General features: G+C 37.4%; 3 protein-coding genes and 2 pseudogenes across 3 annotated transcripts; 2 read left to right on the top strand and 3 right to left on the bottom strand.

The window, feature by feature from the left end:
* The first annotated feature begins 267 nt into the window (after positions 1-267).
* LOC132316236 (uncharacterized) lies at positions 268-1,674 on the top strand. Its single transcript, XM_059814742.1, has one exon. It carries the CDS (start codon positions 268-270, stop codon positions 1,672-1,674), a length of 1,407 nt encoding a protein of 468 aa, XP_059670725.1.
* A 1,420-nt stretch (positions 1,675-3,094) lies between these two features.
* On the top strand, positions 3,095-4,267 carry LOC132316237 (uncharacterized). The gene has a single exon (XM_059814744.1). It carries the CDS (start codon positions 3,095-3,097, stop codon positions 4,265-4,267), a length of 1,173 nt encoding a protein of 390 aa, XP_059670727.1.
* A 3,090-nt stretch (positions 4,268-7,357) lies between these two features.
* Positions 7,358-11,878, bottom strand: LOC132316238 (LEAF RUST 10 DISEASE-RESISTANCE LOCUS RECEPTOR-LIKE PROTEIN KINASE-like 2.8; annotated as a pseudogene).
* A 2,030-nt stretch (positions 11,879-13,908) lies between these two features.
* LOC132316108 (non-specific lipid transfer protein GPI-anchored 9-like) lies at positions 13,909-16,432 on the bottom strand. Its single transcript, XM_059814621.1, has 4 exons — positions 15,970-16,432; positions 15,050-15,085; positions 14,466-14,498; positions 13,909-14,185 (listed from the first exon to the last, which is right to left on the bottom strand). The coding sequence occupies exons 1-4, from the start codon at positions 16,322-16,324 to the stop codon at positions 14,013-14,015; spliced, it is 597 nt and encodes a 198-aa protein (XP_059670604.1). The 5' UTR covers positions 16,325-16,432; the 3' UTR covers positions 13,909-14,012.
* Positions 16,433-19,133: 2,701 nt separating this feature from the next.
* On the bottom strand, positions 19,134-20,494 carry LOC132316239 (PR5-like receptor kinase; annotated as a pseudogene).
* Positions 20,495-22,196: the final 1,702 nt, after the last annotated feature.

Here is a 22,196-nt window from a genome sequence, read left to right on the forward strand (position 1 = left end):
GAGACCTACAAAGCTCTTATGTATTTGCAAGCCGTACCGGACGAGATTATGTGCAGGGCTTTCCCTACCACACTCAAGGGTTGGGCTCGTCTCTGGTTCAATAAATTAAAGCCAGGCTCCATTGAAAACTTTGAAGAGTTGAGCAAATAATTCATTAGACACTTCATCACTGGGCAGAAGCATAGGAGACCAGCAACACATTTACTTAATGTGAAGCAGCAGAAGGGAGAGTCCCTTCGTGATTACATAAGTCGTTTTAACACTGAAATGCTGCAAGTTGAAGAGGTGGACGACAAGGTTGCCCTCACAGCCTTTATGGGAGGACTACAGACTTCTAAGTTCTTATTTTCCTTATCAAATGAAGCCCCTACAAGCATGACAGAGTTGATGGTTAGAGCGCGGAAGCACATGAACTCTGACGATGCTATGAATGCACGAAAAAACAAAGATGATGAAGATAAGAGGTCGGATAAGAAGAGGCCAGCACCTAGCACTAGGGAGGAAAGGGAATTGAAGTACAAGAAATTCTCAAACCAGGCTGACAGATCGTTTCGCCGCCCAGCGAGCCCAGGCAGGTATAATAACTATACCCCCCTAAATACATCTGTAGAGCAAGTCTTTCTGCAGATTCAAGATGACGCATCATTGAAATGGCCACCAAAGCTAAAAGCTGATCCAACAAAGAGGTCTCGAGATAAATACTGTAGGTTTCACCGGGACCATGGACATAACACAGAGGATTGTTTCGACCTCAAAAACCAGATTGAGAACCTTATTCGTAAAGGTCATTTACGCAAATTCACAACTAGAAATGGAAAAGGAGGCTCCAACCCAGCCCGGGAGGGCCGAGATGATCACCCTCCTCAACACCAACCAATGGGTGAGATCAAAGTTATATCGGGTGGCTTCGCTGGTGGTGGTGAGACGAGTTCAGCTCGGAAGGCTCATGCTAGGAGAATTCGGAGTTTTTCAGAGGTGAATGAAGTTGGAATGACAAGTCCTCCAACCAAATTACCTCGAGTTGAGGAGCCGGTCATAAACTTTTCTGAAGAAGATGACAAGGGAATTCACCAGCCCCATGATGACCCTCTGGTAGTTTCCATGGTCGTTGCTAATTTCACTGTTCGACGAATACTAATAGACAATGGTAGCTCGGCTGACATACTATTTCTTAGGGCGTACGAGAAATTAAAAATTGGCCGAGAGAAGCTCCGACCCATGAAGTCACCACTGGTGGGATTTTCAGGCGATAAAGTATATCCACTGGGGGCAGTTACCCTTCCAGTTACTGCAGGAGCCAATCCAAAACAGGTCACTGTAATGGTGGACTTTGTAGTGGTGGACTGCCCATCATCATATAATATTATCCTGGGGAGAACGACATTGAATGCTATAAAAGCAATCACGTCCACTTACCATCTCCTGATGCGTTTCCCAACTGAATATGGTATGGGAGAGATAAGAGGGGACCAAACAATGGCTTGCGAATGTTATGTTGCCTCTCTCAGAAAAATAAAATCGCAAGAGGCATTTACGATTGAAGGGCTGGAAGGGAAAGATAGACCAGACTTTCATAGAGCGGAACCTACAGAGGAGCTAGAAGAGGTCATCCTTGGTGAGCCCAAAAAAAAAAGTGAGTATAGGGTCTTTACTCCCCCCAGGTATCAAAGATGAACTTACTCAATTCCTCAGGAAGAATCAAGACGTATTTGCATGGGTACATGAAGACATGCCGGGTATAGACCCCACTATCATGGAGCACCGCCTAAATGTAAATCCTGACTTTAAACCTGTCAGACAAAAAAGGAGGACTTTTGCTCCAGAAAGGAATCAGGATATATCAGAAGAGGTAGAAAAGCTCTTAAAAGCCAACTTTATTCAAGAGGTGTACTACCCCGACTGGCTGGCAAATGTGGTCCTAGTGAAGAAGGCAAATGGAAAATGGAGGCTATGTGTGGATTTCACCGACCTTAACAAAGCTTGCCCGAAGGACAGCTTTCCTCTCCCAAGAATCGATATGCTCATTGAGGGAACGGCTGGACACGAACTATTAAGTTTCATGGATGCATATTCTGGATACAACCAGATATCTATGTACACCTCAGATAGAGAAAAAACGGCCTTCATCACTGATAGAGGTTTGTACTGTTACAAAGTAATGCCGTTTGGGCTCAAGAACGTTGGTGCAACATACCAGAGGCTAGTGAATGCAATGTTTAAGCATCAAATTGATAGAAACATGGAGGTATATGTTGATGACATGTTGGTGAAAAGCTTAAAAGCTGAAGACCATTTGACTGACCTGCAGGAGACCTTAGAGGTACTTAGGAGTCATAAAATGAAACTCAACCCCAGCAAGTGTGCCTTTGGGGTTTCCTCAGGAAAGTTCTTGGGATATATGGTAAGCAGAAGAGGAATTGAGGCCAATCCAGAGAAGATCCGAGCAGTCATTGACATGAGATCGCCAAGATCAACCAAGGATCTACAACGACTAACAGGGAAGATTGCTGCCTTGAGTAGGCTAATCTCTCGGTCAACTGACAGGTGTCTACCTTTCTTTCATGTGCTAAGGAAGGCTTTTGAATGGACCCCAGAATGTGAGCAGGCATTCAAAGAACTAAAGCAATACCGTAGTTCTCCCCCACTACTGTCTCGAACCATACCGGGAGAGGAACTATACATATACCTTGCAGTCTCCACGACAGCTGTCAGTTCAGCTCTGATACGAGAAGAAGAAGGGGTCCAAAGGCCAGTATACTTCCTGAGCAAAGCACTTAGAGGTGCGGAGGAAAGATATCCAAGGATAGAACAGTTGGCCTTTGCTTTAATTGTGTCCGCCAGGAAACTGAGACCATACTTTCAAGCGCATACGATAGTGGTCCTAACAGATCAACCCCTTCGACAGGTCTTACATAAGCCAGAAAGCTCTGGCCGACTGATGAAGTGGTCAGTAGAGTTAGGGGAGTTCGACTTTCAGTATAAGCCAAGAACAGCAGTAAAGGCTCAGGTGTTGGCTGATTTCTTAGCTGAGTTTACCCCTCCAGAAGAGGAGAAACAACCCTAATTTTTGACAGAACCAAGTTTAAGTGAGCAGATGGGCCCAGAAATAGTCTGGGACTTGTTCGTGGATGGGTCATCTACTGCTCAGGCTAGCGGAGCCGGGCTTGCTCTTGTCTCCCTAGAGGGAGAAAATATACAGTACGCACTTCGGTTTGGTTTCAAAGCAACCAACAACGAAGCAGAGTATGAAGCCTTGATAGCAGGATTAAAAGTGGCAAATGCCCTAGGGGTTGAGCAATTAAAGGTGTACACCGACTCCCAGCTGGTCGCTGGACAAGTTCAAGCGGAATATGAGGCACGAGACGAGAAGATGAAGAGTTATCTACAAAAGGTGAAGGAATTAAAGAATCACTTCCAAAGATTCTTAATTCATCAAATACCACGAGAAGAGAATGGGAAAGCAGACGCTTTAGCCCGGCTAGCTACTGCATTAGAACCTGAGATCAATAAGAATATACCACTGGAATATTTGGATGAACTATCTATATCTCAGGAGAGACAAATTGAAGTGCAACAAGCGATATTGAGTGTGGAATGGGCAGATCCTATCATCAGATATATCAAGGATGGGGTGCTACCAACAGACCGAGTAGAAGCTCAAAAGGTCAAGATACGGGCAGCTAGGTATACGCTTATCAAAGGGGTGTTCTACAAGAGAAGCTTCTCCATGCCGTATTTACGATGCGTTTCTAGCGAGGAAGCTGACTACATTTTGAGGGAGATCCACCTAGGAGTTTGTGGAAACCATGCTCGGGGTAGGTCACTTGCCAACAAGGCCATCCGACAAGGATACTATTGGCCCACCATGCAGAAAGATGCACTTGACTTCGTTAAAAAGTGCGACAAGTGTCAACGATTTGCCAACACCCCGAGACAACCGCCAGAGGAGATGACTCCCATGTCAGGACCATGGCCATTTGCTCAATGGGGAATGGACTTGATTGGCCCTCTCGTCAAAGGCAAAGGGCAGACTAAGTATGCCATTGTTATGGTTGATTACTTCACTAAATGGGTAGAAGCTAAGCCTCTGGCCAAGATCACAGAGAACAATATAAGGAAGTTTGTTTGGAAATCAATAGTTTGCAGATTTGGGATTCCTAGAATGATTGTCACATACAATGCAAAACAGTTTGATAACTCTGACTTCAAAAATTTTTGTTCCGAGCTCGGGATTCAAATTCATTTCTCATCGCCAGGACATCCCTAGGCGAATGGACAGGCCGAAATCACTAACAGAACAATCCTTCAGATGATCAAGACTCGACTTGATGCTGCAAAGGGACTGTGGCCTGAGCAGCTGCCGAGTGTACTGTGGGCTTACCGTACTACTGCAAGGACTCCCACAGGGGAAACCCTTTTTCTTTTAGCATTTGGAAGTGAGGCAGTAGTACCTGTAGAGATTGGCCTAACAAGCTTTAGGACAGAGCACTACGAGCCCAAGCAGAACGAAAGGGAGTTGGAGGTAAGCTTGGACCTAATCGAAGAAATGAGATACCTAGCCTAGATTAGGATGGCTACCTATCAACAGAAGGTTTCCAAGTATTATAATGCTCGGGTCAAGCCTAGGAGGTTCTCAGTAGGAGATTTAGTACTCCGCAAAGTTACTCAGGCAACTAAGGATTCAACCATAGGGAAACTAGGTCCCAAATGGGAAGGGCCTTACAAAGTTACGCGATGTCAGCGACCAGGAACATACTGGTTGGAGGACATAAAGGGAAAGCCACTGCCTCACCTATGGAATGTTGAGCATCTAAAGAAATATTATCAGTAAACAATTTCAGTTTAGTCTCAATTTTTTATTTATTTTTGTTAATACTTCCAGTTGCAATAATTACTTCATTCTCTACGAATGAATGTCTTCAATAGCCTTGTTATCAACTTTGGCTTTAATAAAGTATTCCCTACTTAGATCAGTTGTTTCAAATAATTCATTATTATTTTGATATGTTAAGATATTCATGTTAAATGGGTGAGCTGGGTGAAGCTCATAATAATCTACTTCCCTTGTTAAAGGGTGAGCCGGGTGAACCTCATAGCAATCTACTTCCCTTGTTAAAGGGTGAGCTGAGTGAAGCTCATAGTAATCTACTTCCCTTGTTAAAGGAGGAGCTGAGTGAAGCTCGTATATATCTACTTACCTCATTACATAGACGAGCTGAGTAAAACTCATCTTAATCTACTTTCCTTATCAAAGGGATGAGCCGACCAAAGATGTCAATAAAATAACATAATGCGGCAGCCGCAATGGCAAAACATAACTGTCCTTCCTACTTATCAACCCTACAAATATAAATGGAAACTGATTGTAAAGAAAGAGAAGTTTCAAGCACAAAGAGAAACATGGGAGCAAATAAATGAATGGCTACGCATCTATCCTATTCGGAATCACTCGCTTCATCTAGTTGAATGACAGAGAAGTCTTGGTCTGCAAATTCAAAAGCAGCACGATTCCGAAAATCTTCGAAGCCGTCAAAGTAGGCCTTCGACATAATCTCCTTGAAGGTGGGTGAGGCTTTAAACTCACCCACTGCATTGGCTCTTTCCACCATTAGTTTCTGGGACATCTCCTTGTTGAGTTTTTGCACATAAGATGCATGACAAGCTCATTCTGTTTCTAACTCAGCACGCATTGCTTGTAGAGCGACCTCATGTTTATCACGTTCCACTTGTAAATCGGCTTGGTGTTGGGAGCGAGTAGAACCCAACATATTGGTATAATGCTCTCCTCCTTTTACAGCTAGACACGACAAGTAATACGTGTGTGTATTCACCTGTACGCACGTGGGAATAAAAAGTTACAATGAAGAGGAAAAGAAAAGCTAAATAAAAACAGAGGATGGTGCGAGAGTTAACCCGTGCGAGATCATGCATGAGTCGGTCTACAATCTCAATTGGAGGGCGTGAATTCAGATACATCATATCCTCCTTCGACAAAGACTCGCTTATCTTCTTAAAAGCAAGTTGAACATTGCCTAGAACAGATGCTGCTGAAGAGTAGGGATCTGAGGGGAGTACCGCTGCTTCAGTAAGGAGTGGCATTGTCCCATCCACAAGCTGATGAGGGAATTGCGAGTCGGATTCATGTGGAGAAACAACTGAAACAGGTAAGACCCTTTGTGCTGTAATAGTAGGCTTCTTTTTTTTCCTCTTGGCGGGGAAAGTAGGTGGGAAGTCACTTGAGCCTTCTTTGAACTGAGCTAGAAGCCTCTTATTAAGTTTTCGGGATATAGTTACAGAGGACTTGCCAACTGGCTGAGGACCAATCCCATGGGTAAACAAAGTCTGAGGTGTCACGAGTGAAGACCAGTCCCTCACTGGGTAGTTAAAGGCTTCCTTTATTCGCTGGAGATCATCAGATGAAATGGCAATCTCTTTAACGCCTGAAAGAATAACAACTCTGTTAATAACTCAAACAAAATTTACTTTGAGTTTTAAAACATAAGAGGGTATCATTATAGACAACTCACCGGTGGAATTCTGATTACACCACGCACGAGGAATGGAAGTCCCTATTCGTAGGAAAGCACTTTCTTCAGGAAAGAACTCCCAGCCATCACCAGAAACGAAAAAGAAACTGCTTTTCCATGGTTTGTGCTTAAGGGGAATTCCAAAGATAAGAATTCTATCCCGTGGGGAGAAGTACAGCCAGTCACCCCTTTTGGGAATGTAGCAATGAAGAAACTCTTGGATAGTGAGCGAGGTATTACAACAAGCTCGCCATAGAACTAAACAACCCATCATTGTTTTCCAGGCATTCGGGGAGAGTTGAGTTGGAGCAAGATTAAGGTGACGCAACAGTTCCCTAATAAAAAGAGGGATTGGAAAACGCAATCCGGCAATGAAAGCAGACTCATAAAAACAAATCTCAGTTGGGTAAAAGGAGGACGCTCTATCATCAAGTGAAGGAAGTCTGAGAGCAACACTAAAAGGATTAAGGATTAGGCCAACAGATTATGATAAGGATTAAGGACGTCGTGGACGCTACGTAACATCCTGATCCAAGTCCTATAAATAGGGAGGGCTAATCGACGTTTGGAGGTAGGCAAAAAACCCTAACTCAATATCTTGATTTCTCCAGAGAGATTATCATTCACACTGACTTGTTCGTCGGAGCCTATTCCACCGATAACACACCGGTGTTTGTAGGATCACTTTTTCTTCTCTTTATTCAGGAAGTCAGATCAGATCCGGGTTGCGCAGAATCCATCTTCAACAGTTTGTATCGACCCAACTATTTTCTCTGCAAACTCTGGCACATCCACATTCACAATCGTAAATGGATTTTGTAATGAAACAGAGTATAATGAGAAAATAATATGCATATATCACTTGAAATTCTTGAAATGTAATGAGTATATAGGATTATTACTGTAATACACAAAGCAGCAATTCTACCATTGCTACAATTCATGATAAGATAAGAGGAAAAAAACAAACAAACATGGAGTATAGCATTAAGCCAAAAGCACATCAAAAGGAAAAAAAAAAAAGACAACAAAAGAGCTCATTTACATTATTCTTCTTTCATTCAGTTTTAAAGCCCCATTTTTTAGTCAGTACTCTAACTTTGTGAAAATGATGCAGAAGTTACTTGTTCTAACGTAGGAGGAGAAGCTATGATGGGTTTAGATGGAATTTGCAAGGATTGAAAGCTACCTTCCAACATATCTACTACATTATTCATTGATGGGCGATCTGTTGGAATGGTCTGAATGCACCAAAAACCCACTATGGCCATTTTCCTTGCTAATTCTTTTTCCTCTTCAGTTGTGACATTATTAAGTCTTAGATCCTCGTCGTGTTGTAACTGATCATATATGCAGTCCGAAAAATATACTTGACTTGAATAGGACGTTGTTCCAGCCTCAATATCATTTCTTCCACCAACCATTTCAAGAATCATCATTCCGTAGCTGTAGATATCAGATTTATGAGAGACCCTTCCAAACATCCTTTAAAATACTTCTGGAGCAATGTATCCAACAGTTCCTCTTGTATCCACCATGGACATAGTACTCTTTTTCCTCTGGCCTAATTTAGCAAGGCCGAAATCAGCGATTTTGGGAGAGAAGTCTTCATCCAAAAGAATGTTATGAGGTTTTATATCAAAATGAATAATCCTTGTGTTGCAACCTCGATGTAACTAGTCTAGCCCCCGAGCAACACCAACTGCAACTTGGTACAATATTTTGCATTCCAAATGATAGATTGAATTCACAGATCCATCATTATAGATGAACTTGTCCAAAGATCCATTGCTCATGAATTCATAGACGAGCTCTTTTATTCCCCTCATAACAAAAACCCAAAAGAGTGACTACATTGACATGTGAAGTTCTACTAATGCTAGCAACTTCATTGATAAATTCCTTTCCGTCTCCCTTAGTCTCACTCAAGACCTTCACTGCCACAAGCTGACCATCTAATAGCTTTCCTTTGTGTACGACACCATATCCTCCTTGACCTAGTTTGTTTCTGAATGAGTTGGTCATTCTTTTAATATCTAGATAGTTGTACCACTTTGGAGTAAGAAATCCATAATTCCTTATAGTTGCCTCAATATTTCGATCATTTACTGCATTGCCTGAGAAGTCATTTCCTTTACAGTAGTATATGATCATCACAACAGAAACAAATGTTAGTCCAAACACACCAGCTGAGATTCCTGCATGAAAAGAGTCGAGGTAGGTCATATATTCAAATATTTTAATAGATAAGCCCTATCTCAATTAGGCTTATAGATGATTAAAGGTGCTGAGAGTTTATGCATGGCCATTTGTAAATTTCTTTCAAACAATTGTCGGGGCAAATGTAAAATAATAATTTAGCTCCGTATATGCAAAGATTGGCTTCCTGAAATGCTAAATAAAATGTAAGGAGCATAGAGACATTATTTTTCTGTTATTATGTTACCTATGATAATCTTTAACCTATGCTTGTTCCCATCTCTAGCTGATCCTGTAACATTAGGGTAAAAAATTAGTTCGACTAAAAGGATGTTATGAGTTCCAAGCGTACGTAATGCACTATAAGGGAAAAGGAAGATGATCTTCAGATGACCATAATGCGAGAGGCACTTTGTGATAAAACTAGCTACAATCGATCTACAATATGTTATAAATTGTACTTAGTAAAAAAAATACATGGATGAGAACTAGAAAATTAGAAGCAGCTAGCTAGAGAGCTCCCACCTCAAATACGCAATATATGTAATGAAAGGATATGCCTCACGTCAAATATTTATTTTATCCAACTAGTCCTCACCTTCTCCAAGGAAAGGGGTGATATTAGTTGTCTGGTTATCTGCGAAAAAAGGGGTCTTCGAGTACCTTAGGAAACACCCGACCTCAAAAGCCCTACCATCTGCAGCTGGTGTACAATAATATAAGTTGTCATGTGCCACTGTCAAGCAATGTTGGCACCTACTCTCATTTAATGTTTTAATGCATTGTGCCACCGCGTACACTGCTGCACTACCACCAGCCACTTCACTCGTTGTTGTTGCAAATGAACCATTAATCTTGGGTGTCGCGACTTTAAGATCAGCTAACAATTCTTTTACTGCTGCACCAAAAGCAGTTGCCTGAGATTCACTTTGATTGCCACATTTTCCGATGAGGAGTCGCGTCACTCTGGACTGCCTGGTCATCAAACTTGTAGATCCCATACCTTTACAAAATAAGTAAATGGTGAGAATTGAGAAACTTTCTACCATGCAACAAATGATCACAAAACTTGCAGGATGTGCCTTGCTCATCATCACTTATTGAAGGCTATATATATATATATATATATATTAGTTTAAACATTGCAGATAAGGAAGCTTGAATTCAAGACCTAATAATGTTAGGCTACCAATTGCCATATAAGAACTTAAGCTCTAAACAAAGACACAAGTTAGGATAACTGTAGTCCAAGGATTTAGATTTGAGATTCGTTGAAACAACACCAGCAAAGCACAAATACCAAAGAGTGGAAAGAAAATTAGGTTCGCAGTGGCAGTACCTGTCACAATGTAACTGAATTGGCCTTAAATCGGGCCAGCGGTCATCTAACGGATTCAATTATTGCAGTGGTTAATTTTTTTCAACCATGCACATAGTGCTCAAAGTGCACTGATATGCAAAATTTTACAACATAATTGAATAAAAATAATTTTTTAATGAATTTTATAAGATCATTTAAGACACCAAAAAAAAAAAAAAAAAAAAGATATTCATGAATTTTTTTTGCAAATCAAGCCGTCACCTCGCAAATCAATTCCAAAATCATCCACACAATCCCAATCCTAGCCCCACCCACCGATCTCGGACTCAAGCCATCGTATACTGCAAAGTGTACGGGACCATGGAACGCCATAAGCTTCCACGGACGGAGAAGGTTCTGCTTGGAGCTATATTGGTGTTCTACTTTTGATTTGTAGATATATATATATATATATATATATGTTAAAGAGAGAGAGAGTGGAGGAGAAAGAGGCGCAGTTGAGAGAGAGTGGGAAGATCGGCGTGGTGGAAAGAGAGGATATGGTGGTGGTGGAGGCGCGGTGTATTTGTGAGTAATTTTTATGATTATGATTAATATATTCTGTGGTATTTTCAAAAAGTGAGTAATATTGATTATTGAATGCTGGCTAAATTTAAACCTTTAAAAAAATATATAATAATTGAGCAAGGTTCATTTGGACATTTTACAATAACTAAGGTTAGTTTTAGTATTTTACTTTTTTCAACTGACTTTTGATATGGATAACGGTTAACTTTCTGTTTATATTTTTTTATCACTAATTTAATCTGCGATGAAAAAAAGGAAACCTCAGAGTTAAGTTACACTTACGATTAGGCCGGTAAACGGACTACATTAGGCTGATATGAATTTGAATATAGACTTATTTTCAATCTTATAACATGACATATTATTTATGAATGAATTTAAATTCAATTTGTTATTAATAAGATACAATTTCATATTTTAATTTTCCTTTACACGATTACCCAATTTATTAAAGGTGTAATTTTTTTGTTTAAAAATTTAGGGAAAATTATAAAACAACTGAAGTCCCTTAATTATCCCTCCTCTTATAAAAATGGTACTCAGGTGTATAAAATGTAGTACCGAATTGTACAAAAATGATACTTGTACAAATGTAATACTACATGTTTCAACAACCTGTTATCTAAAGGTGTGTAAATTTTAATCAGTGATTGTCTTAGTGAGACTCTTACTAACATTTTATAATATAACAGGTTATCAAAGTACTAATTCTTTTATTGGTCACTGGTAGTACAAATGTTATTTAAAGAATTTGAAATGTGCAAATCCATTTTCACAATGATTTGATTTTGGAATTACATAAAAAAATAATAATAATAATAATAATAATAAAAAATTGATTTGACTTTGAAAAGTATTATCTTAAATAGGTTCCCAAAAGTCCACTATTATGTAATTTTTTTAAATTAGGAAATAAAAATTATTTAAAAAAAAAAAAAGGGAAACCAGAGGAGAAAAATAAAAGAGAGCGCATGTTTACAAAGGAAAGCTACCTGAGGAAGCAGCCATCGTAGGTGACATGAGCACCGATGGAAGACGCGCAGGTACGTATCTCAGTCACCGCTGTATCAAAGCAAACGACACAATCAGCAGCAGAGAGGTAGCTCCTGCACTGAACCATGATATTGACTGTAGGGAAGTCACCAAGGGGAATGGATCTGATAGCATAGTGCGTTTCCTTATTGGAAAGCTGGCTTCGAATTTCCAAGAAGATGGAGGCCATGTTGCTCAGGTTGTCGAAGACCGAGAAGTGGTTCCGCTGCATGTTTTATAGAGCAAATAAATTTGTGGGTAAGAGGCTGTCATATCTAAGATCAAAGTACCCACCACGATATAAACCATGTTATATACATTGGTTTATTTAAGGCTTTTGCATTATCAGTTTGTTATTCTCAAAAAGCCTTAAAAATAATTTTGTCTCAGAAATTCTTAGAGAATTTACTGTTTGTCTTTCTAGAACATATACACATAAACACTTGAGTTTAGAGTTGTGTTGTTTGAATCCTAATCGTGATCATACAGTTGTATCTACATCGATCAGACAAAAGCAGATCTACTTCTACATCGAATTCAAACGATTGAAGAATAGAAGTAAAAGCAATCACACTTTGAAAGGGCTGGAGCATTTGATGAGTGTTGTCTAATCTACCTGCTATTCTTTTACAAATATCAAGCATAAGCCTGAGGTCAAATTGTTGTTGGATGGGGAGTCGCAAAGCCAAAGGATTGTCAACAATTGGTGTTTGGTAGAACGATAGGGTAGTTGAAGTTGAAGTTGAAGTTGAAGAATTCCTTTTTTTTGCATCTTTTCTAACTTTTGTACTAGATGGCATTTTGTAAACTTGGGCCAAACATCATGTTATTTTGTAACTGTCTAAATGGCAATGTAACTTATTGTTTCAGAGTATATAAATATCAATCCTAACCATTATTTTTTTGTAATATTTCTCATGAATAAAATGTTACATACTATGTGGTAGCCAAGGGGCTTTTATGCATTTCTCATTATGGACATTTATGTATGATGTATTATATCTTCAATTTATGTTCATGCATGTTTTTTGGGCAAGTTTGCATAATAAGTAAGTTCACAAATGAACCAATGAAGTTGCCAATGACCCGAACACTAAAAAGGACATTAGAGTCATGCCCAGTAGAGAACCGGTCAACGTGTGGCAACCCAGACGTCAACTGGCCGGTATCTCCATTTTTTTGGGTAGTATAGCCAAAGCCACTGTGTAGGACCCAAACCAGTCGATGTCTATGATCCAAACGTCGACCGGTTTACATGAACCGGTCGACCGAGTTCTGTATCTTCATTACTTATTCTTCTCTCCCTGCGTTGTCCAATCTCGACCAATCCAATAATACTAAGGTGTACTATAATGACTAGTATGGTGTATTATTTACATTTGGACCTTGGAAATGACCGTGTTACCCCTATTTGACCTCGGGTTCAGTAAATGACTCGGATAATGATTCGGACCCTCAGATTTGGGTTGTTATAGCAGCAGCGTTTTCGTTACACCATCAAGTTCACAGCTAGACTGTCCGGTTCTTAACAAAAATGCCCGTTTCTATTCGAAACAGGCTGGCTGGCTCAAATTTTATGGTTCCGGAACATCCTTTCCTTATTTTCTTGAAATCACCCTTAGAATGATCTGTTTTCTAGCTAATATCAATCATGGCTACCAAGTACAAAATTACAGACATTTAACAATTTCATAAATGAATTTTGGATTCTGTGCGCTTTATGAAGCTGATTTATTACTGTTGCAAAGGTTCAACTACATCAGATGCTGGTTTATAAAGAACTTTGAGTTGTCCAAAAAATCAAATACGTTTCTTTTGGTAAACATTTATTATATATGATAGATCGAAGACCTAATATTCAGAATAAAACTTCTTGAAAAGAAACTTGTAAAGGGTAGTGGCACATCTTGTAAAGAGGAAACAAAGAGCCCCGGTAAACATATTTGGAGAGAGGCAATGTAAAATCCAATGTGGTAATCATATTTTGTACGCAAACAGTGTAATGAGTATAAACTTCTCTCTTCAAGAAAATAATAAGGAATAAATCACTAAAAATCTTTGCAAAAAAAAAAATGAGTCTATATATATACAAGATTTTTGTAGTAATCCAGACTAATTCTTTTTGTAACAATCACAACTATTGTTTATACATCGACAACCATGACAACGTGTATCAATCATGTTTTCTATGAAAGGATACGTTAAAATACCGATCAACAACATGGCTTAAATTGTGTATACATAACTCTGCATGGAACAATATGCAAACATTCACACGATATATTCATGTTGCACAATATACAATTCACATGCAGTCTAACGTGGTACACACAGGCATAGACAAGTTTCATTTACACGTACAAACACTAGTTTTCACAACTAGTTTCCAACAAATTATACCGCTTTGGAACTTGGGATCCATAATTCCCAAAAACTAACTCAACATTTTGATTGTTCATATTTGGATCATTCGTTTTTTCCTTCCTCCATATCAGCAGAACAGAGATCAACATAAGTCCAGTCACAACGGATATGATGCCTGCATCAAAAGAGTGGAGAAATGACATATATTCATTTTTTATTAGATACGTGCCATATATATCTTAAATGAGCTTATGGTTGAGTAAATAGAGGCCGGGAGCTATATGCTGAAATATAGATTGCTTTAAACAATTATTAGGGCAGAGTAAAGAAAATTAGCTTAGTTTAACTAAAAGTATGTACAGTATATACTACTATATAAAAAGATTGGCTTCCCAGAAGTGTTGAGCAAAATCGAAGGAGCACAAAGACATATTAATTTTCCGTTATTATGTTACCTCCTATAATCTTCAGCAGGCTTCTATTTGATCCTGTAATATAAGAGAAAAATTATTGGATGACTAGAGAATGTGAATACTTAAACTAAAATGTATAACACATTAGAACGGATTTAAAATAAAGATGATTCTGCTAACAGTCATAACAAATGAGAAACTATGTGATTGATATTTAATTTTGTATTTACGTTTTTATGTTAAAAATTATGCTTAAAACTACAAATACAAAGATCAAAACTAGAAAAATGGATTCAGAAATCACTTTTAAGTAAGGAGTAATTATATGTAATGTCAGGACATGGCCCGTGATAAATCTCTCGATCTGTTTGTGAGGAACAATGTCTCACTTGCATAAGTTTGAGATCTCTGTGTGTTAAATTGAGTAGGACAATAAATTCTTTACCAGTCTTGTAGTCCAACGAGCATTAATGGGATATCAAATTTTTTTCGAAATTTACCTTTTATTTGTAAACTTCATATTGAATAAGTCCACCAGATTGTGAATGCGATCCTTAGTTTGCATGTTAACGAGAGCCAAACAAGCAATACAAATACATAATTAAACATGAAGAAAGAGTGATTACCTGCAGGTGTTAACCATGGTGAAGTTGGGTCTGTAGCTGGAAAAGAAAAATGAAATTTTAAAAATAATTAGTTAATGTGTATATGTATACTGTTCTGTATATATACAACTCCTTGGAAAAAATAAATAAATATAATAATAACAATAAAAAATAGATGGACTTAGTGTGAGTTGGGATACTTAGCTGATGAGTTGAGACATTACGATTATGTAATTTGCATTGTCCTAATTGGAATTATGGCACAGTGTACTCTCTATAACTAAATTTTCATACAATTGAAAAGAAAATTTTAATTATTTTGTTGTACCCTAAGAAAATTGTTGAGCTGAATTCAGATTCAAACAAAGCATTTTTTTTATTGGCAATAATTTAGAAAATTATTTTAAATTTGGAAGGAAAAGTAAGGGTAAGCTTTAGTTCAATTTCATACACTTTTAGCTGATCAAATAACTCAAAAGTAGAACAAATGGATACTTGAATTTCTTACCAATGAAAAAATTAATTAATTAAAGCTGAAGCATACAAATATTTATAAATTCATTTGAAGGCTCTTTTTTCAGCTGTTGAATTAGAAATAAAAACTAAAATAAATAAATAAGCTCACAGACTAGTTCATAATTCTAGTCTAGTTGGTATAAGCCTCTTTTTTCTTTTCTTTTTTTCAGAAAGATTTGAGTGTTCAGAGTAGCGCGCGGACAATATATTCAGTGGCCATCAAAATGGCATGAGAGAGAATGGTTATACACATAGCTTTAGAGTGTAAACACTCATAACTGTGTAGACATGTCAACTTAACCAAAATTGCGATCACTAAAGGAAAAGTGTGCAAAACACGAACAATATTGTGTGAAAATAATTTAGATTAGATCGAGATTGAAAGACCACAATTCATGAAACATTATGTATATGTATGTGCTTACCATTGACGCAGGCGCTGATATCAACGGGGATGCCGCAGCTGGCTGGAAGAGAAAGCATATCAGTGAGGTTGATGTTGATGCCGATGGAGGGCAAGAAGGCAGGGGTGTTGTAGAGATCGCAGAGACAATCTAGCTCTTGTGTCACTGCTTCTCTAAGTGGCTCACAGCACGAAGCGGGTGGCTTTGTTGAGTTCACGTAATCTTCACACGGCACCAGCTTTTGCGCGCACGGTGGCGTTGATTGCCCCTCCGGAACCCCCATCATCACCACCGAAATCACAAGCACAACCCCAACCCACACCCAAGAAACAATTACTATTTGCATCAAGGAGGACATCTTAGGAGTATAACACATCTTTCTCTCTCTCTAAAAAGTGTTTCTCTCTGTGTCAAAATTTTTCTCCTGCTGGTGGAGGCAAGTGTTTGCTAAAAAAATAAAAAAATTTGATGCACTTTTATTTCTGTGGCCATTTTTAATGCAATAGAAGATCATATATATTATCTTGTGAGGACCATTATGTATGGTCAAAATTGGAATATGCCAACGGACAATTGTGCTTTTGATTTGATGACTAAGCAACTTCTTGTACTTCTCAATGTCCCGTCAAAATCTATTAGACATCAAATCAAAAGCACAATTGTCCGTACAAAAAAGAATAAATGGCCACAGATTTATGGGTCCCGTCAAAGAAACTGCTGGACCCACAAATTTATCCACTTCTTCATCTCTTACTCTTTTCGTACTAAAAAAGAATAAATAAATAGACGGATTTCTTTCTCCGAAAAGTCTAACAGAACAAGTTTTTATTCATTTCATAAAATAAATAAAGAATAATGCTTAGCTCTTTATCGGTTAGTAGTTTTACCTATTCACTTTTTACATATTTTAATAACAAAATAACATATTAGATTTAATAACAAAATCAGTAAAATAATAAAAAAAGTCTTGTACGTTTATTCAATAATTGATCCTAAAATTTTTAGAGAGGATGTGGATTATTTTGTTATTAAAGATGATGTGTTATTTTGTTATTGAAACAAATAAGGGGTGAGTAGGGTAAAGTTACTCACCGATGAGTATCTAAACCCGTCCATAAATAAATTCAAATATAAACTTTTTGACCATACAAAAAATAGAAACTCTTCTCAACCAAAAAGAATCAATCTAAATAGTATTACTCTTTTCACAAAGACAGAGCAGGAGGAATTAGGTTAGCAATGGGTTCCAATCCCGAGACCGAGTCCGACTGGATTGGGAATGAACTTATAATCAGAAGCAGTTGGAGTGGAAGCTAGGAGTTGGGATGGAGTGATTCTCAGTGAATTTCTCATCTTAATTCTGTAAATTAGCATGCATGGTGTCGTGTCAACGACTACTACATAATGATGGTATCTTTTCACCTTTCAACAACGATCAATACACATGAAGGAGGAGATGGAGATTGGAAACTAATGACTTTCACTTTTATCCGGTAATTATGTTGGTATTTTCTCTGATATCACTTTCTGACTTTATTTTAATACCACTTTGTTGAAAATAAGTGGACTAGACAAACAAATACAATTCACTATAATTTGGTAGAGAAATGGAGGATGAAGTATATTATTTCAATTAATCTCAACTTATTCTTATTCTAAAATGACTAAAGCACATGATTATATAGGCCTCACATATGTATGCATAACCATTACATTTAAAGGCCTAATTACACCCATTATTCCCACTAACATAACCATTAGTAACATAACTCCCACTAACATTATATTTAGGAGACTTATTTCACATATTTCGTAGTCTTACATAACCTTCTCCATTAATATCATTTACTACCCTACTAACATGAAATGCACACATGCATCATGTATTCCAAATACTTGAAAATATTAATTACAACTAAAATTCTTAAATCAAATTTATTTTCAACAAATTAGGCAAAATGTAAGTGTGAGGAAACAGTCCTGAGAGTCTGACTTGGTTGATTTTTCAAAGCACGGAACTGAAGGAGAAGCTAGTCTTTGAATAAAAATCATTTATTAGTCAATCAGACACACGGGCACGCCAAGTTTGAGTGAAGTTGTGAATTCTGTGATGCCGAATAGTTTGATGGCTTTTATTAGTCAATCCTCTGAATTCTGGAATGCCGAATAGAAGATATGTAAGTAAAGGTGTCTATATAGATAAATGCAACTCAGTCTGAAGTTTGAACAAGATAGAGTAACCAGTTAGTTTTTATGTCTTAAACATTTTCTGTTGGAATATTTTTACAAGAGGAAATTATACTGTGTCACAAAGTAAATCTTTTTGGGATACAGTCTTCTTGTTACTGAATGCCTTGAATAAGACTGGAAGAGGATGTGGTGAACGGACCAACTGATTTCCTTTCCAAAGAAAGTAGAGGCTTGGAAGCAGGGCGGAGCTAGGATTTTATTTCAGAGGAGACACAATGCACTTGTTGAAAAAAAAAAATTAATAAATATGACAACTAGGAAGTATAATTTTTTAAAATAAAAAAGACAAATAAAAAAAAAATAGTTGTAAAATAATATGCTAGATAAATACTGTAAAAAAAATATATAGTTACAAATATAAGAATCAAAATATTAATTAATAATATTTTAATTAAATACAATCACAAATGTCATCGATAAAAAGAAATGAGTTAAAAAAAATAGAAAAATACATAATTATACATAAGTGAAAAAAGAATTTTTTTGAAAAAGGAAACAAAAATTAGAAAAGGAAAAATATATTGTATACTTAAAGAAGGGATACATGTAACATTTTTTTTTTTTCAAAAGGAAATCAGAAAATTTTGAAAATTTGAGGGGGGGCACTGTTTAAAATTACCATGTAAGTATATATATATACCAAAAAATGTACATATGTATAATAGGTTGGAGTAAAGTGAGGAGGGGCACATGCCCCCTCTGGGCCTTAATTGGCTCCGCCCCTGCTTGGAAGGAACTAGAAGAGATCCATGGATCTTTTATAACGCATCCACTACCTTACTCATTGAATGCTGATACTTATCCTCTATTTGGTTGGACGGATGAAAAAATAGAAAGAAGGATAGGACAAATCTTTATGAACCAGAAACCCACTTATATTAATAACTGCCTAACTTTCTGAGAAAATAGTCGAAGTATAAGAATACAGCTTGAATCTATTCCATCATTTCCTCATCAAACTCAATCACATCCATATTCACGGTCGTAAACATATTTTGTAGACAAACAGTGTAATGAGAATAAACTTCTCTTCAATAAAATAATAAGGAATAAATCACTTGAAGTCTTGAAAAAGAAATGAGTATATACAAGATTGTTGTAGAAATCCAGCCAACAATTCTATTATTGCAACCATTCAACATAAGAAAAGAGGGAGGAAAAAAAAATATGGGATATGAAGCCAAAAGCACATCAAAAGGAAAAAGGATAACTAAAGATCTCATTGTTATTATTCTTCCATTCAATTTGAAATCTCTTTCTGTTTTTTCAGTCAGTGCTCGAACTTTGATGCAATATTGTAGAAAAATCTTGTGCAACCTAGGAGGAGAAAATAGGATGGGTTTAGGTGGAATTTGCAAGGATTGAAGGCTACCTTCCAACATGTCTACAACGTTAGTCATTGTTGGGCGATCTACTGGATTGGTCTGAATGCACCATAAACTCACTATGATTATTTTTCTTCTTGTTTCTTTTTCTGCCTCAGTTGTAACACCATTAAGATCCTCATTGCGTTCCAACTGCTTATATATATATGCATTCTGGAAAATACAATTCACTTGAATCGACTCCTTCAACTTCAATATCCTCTCTTTCACCAACCATTTTAAGAACCATCATTCCATAGCTATACACATCAGATTTATGAGACTCCTCCAAAATTCTTATAAACTACTTCTGGAGCAATGTACCCAACTGTTCCTCTTGCACCGACCATCGACATAGTACTCTTTTTCCTTAGTCCTAATTTAGCAAGGCCGAAATCGGCAATTTTCGAGCAGAAGTCATCATCTAAAAGAATGTTTTGAGGTTTTATGTCAAAATGAACAATCCTTGTGTTGCAGCCTCGGTGTAAATACTCTAGCCCCCGAGCAACACCAACTACAATTTGGTTCAAAGTTTTGCAATCTAGATAACAGTTTGAATTTAGAGATCTATTATGAGAGATGAACTTGTCCAAAGATCCATTGCTCATGAATTCATAGACCAGAGCTCTTTTATTCCTTTCATGACAGAAACCCAAAAGAGTGACTACATTGACATGGGAAGTTCTACTAATGTTAGCAACTTCGTTGATAAATTCCTCTCCGTCTCCCTTTGTCTCACTCAAGACCTTCACTGCCACAAGCTGACCTTCTGATAGCTTTCCTTTGTATACTGAACCATATCCTCCTTGACCGAGTTTGTCTTTAAATGAGTTGGTCATTCGTTGAATATCTGAATAATTTTACTGCTTTGGAGTAAGAGATCCATAGTTCCTTATTAATGCCTCAACATTTCGATCATTTATTGTTTTCTTCCTCCAGAAGACCATTGCATAACCTAATAAGTCATTTCTTTGAAGGTAGTAGATGATCATCAGAACAGAAACAAATGCAAGTCCAAACACACCGGCTGAGATTCCTGCATGAAAATAAACCCCATCCAATTTGACTTTTAGATGAGTAAAGATGTTGAGAGTTTTTGGCTATTCGTATATTTGTTTCAAACAATTGTTGAGGCAAACCTAAAATAATTTATCTCATTTTAACTTAAATTGTGTGTAGTATATGGAAAGATTGGCTTCCCTGAAATACCAAATAAAAATATAAGGAGCATAGAGACATTAGTTTTTCTGTTGTTATGTTACCTATGATAATTATATTTAACTTATGCTTGTTCCGATCTCCGGTTGATCCTGTAACACAAGGGTAAAAAATTAGTTGGATGACTAAGAGGATGTTGTGAGTTGCAAATGTAATACATTGTAACGGAAAAGAAAATTATGTTGCAGTCATAAGAGTAACTTTGTGATGGATAGAGATGATTGTAACTAGCTACGATCGACGTTTTTATGTTATAGTTGTACTTAGTAAGAAAATTAGATGTAATGAAAATGAGCAATATGTGTAATGAATTTATATGCCTGTCAAATATTTATTTTCTCCAACTTGGCCTCACCTCCTCCAAGGAAAGGTGTGATATCAGTTGTCTGGATATCTGCAAAAAAAGAGGTGTCCGAGTACCTTAGGAAACAACCGACCTCAAAAGCCCTACCATGTACATGTTGAGCTGGTATACAAGATTTTATGTTGCCATATGCCACTGTCAAGCAATCTTGGCAACCATTCTCACTTACTGTTTCGGCGCATTGTGCCACCGCGTACACGGCAGCACTACCACCAGCCACTTCTCTCTTTGTTGCTGCAAAGAAACCATTAATCTTGGGTGTCGCAACTTCAAGATCTGCTAATAATCCTCTTGCTGCTGTGTCAAAAGCAGTTGCCTGAGATGCATTTTGTTTGCCACATTTCCAATGAATGCCCCCGTCAAACTGGATTGTCTGGTTATCAAACTTGTAGCTCTCATACCTTCACAGAAGAAACAAATAGTGAGAATTGAAAAACTTTCCACCATGCATGAGATGGCCAGAAAACTTGCATGATATATTCCGCAACATTAATTTCTCGGGTACAAAGTTTAGTACTGAGCTCATGTGCATTTCTCATAACAATGAGAAGTGTGTAGCTTGATAAATACCATACATCTTAGCCCAATTTTACTGTTAGTTTGCAGTGTTGTAGGGGTAGAGCCCTACTCAAAAGTAATTCACATGACATTAATGGCCTTAATTATTTCATTTTGACAAGTAAATCTAACTAGTCGGCTTGAATATGATGACTCTTATTCACACATGACATCAATGATCTTTATTATTTCACTTTGACAAATAAGCCTAAGTAGTAAGCTTGAATATCATTTTCCTTTAAACAACCTTGAATTGAACCGAGCATGACTTGGCTACAAACACAAGTTGAGCCTAAACAATTTTATGAATTAGTTCATCAAGTGAGCCTGAACATCCGAGAGTTTGATTCGACTCGCGCTATATTTGGAAGCACCAAATCTGCATTTTGGATTTAGAGTCAAAGGAATTTGTATTAATTCCAATTCCAAATTCAAAGCACTACGCAACATCAGCTTTTTTTCCTCTAATGCTTCAAGGAGATAAAATCAAAAAG

Source organism: Cornus florida, unplaced genomic scaffold (assembly GCF_030987335.1).
Source record: "Cornus florida cultivar Cherokee Brave unplaced genomic scaffold, ASM3098733v1 CherokeeBrave_3.0.0_Hap2_Chr07, whole genome shotgun sequence".
NCBI classification, from domain to species: Eukaryota; Viridiplantae; Streptophyta; class Magnoliopsida; order Cornales; family Cornaceae; genus Cornus; species Cornus florida.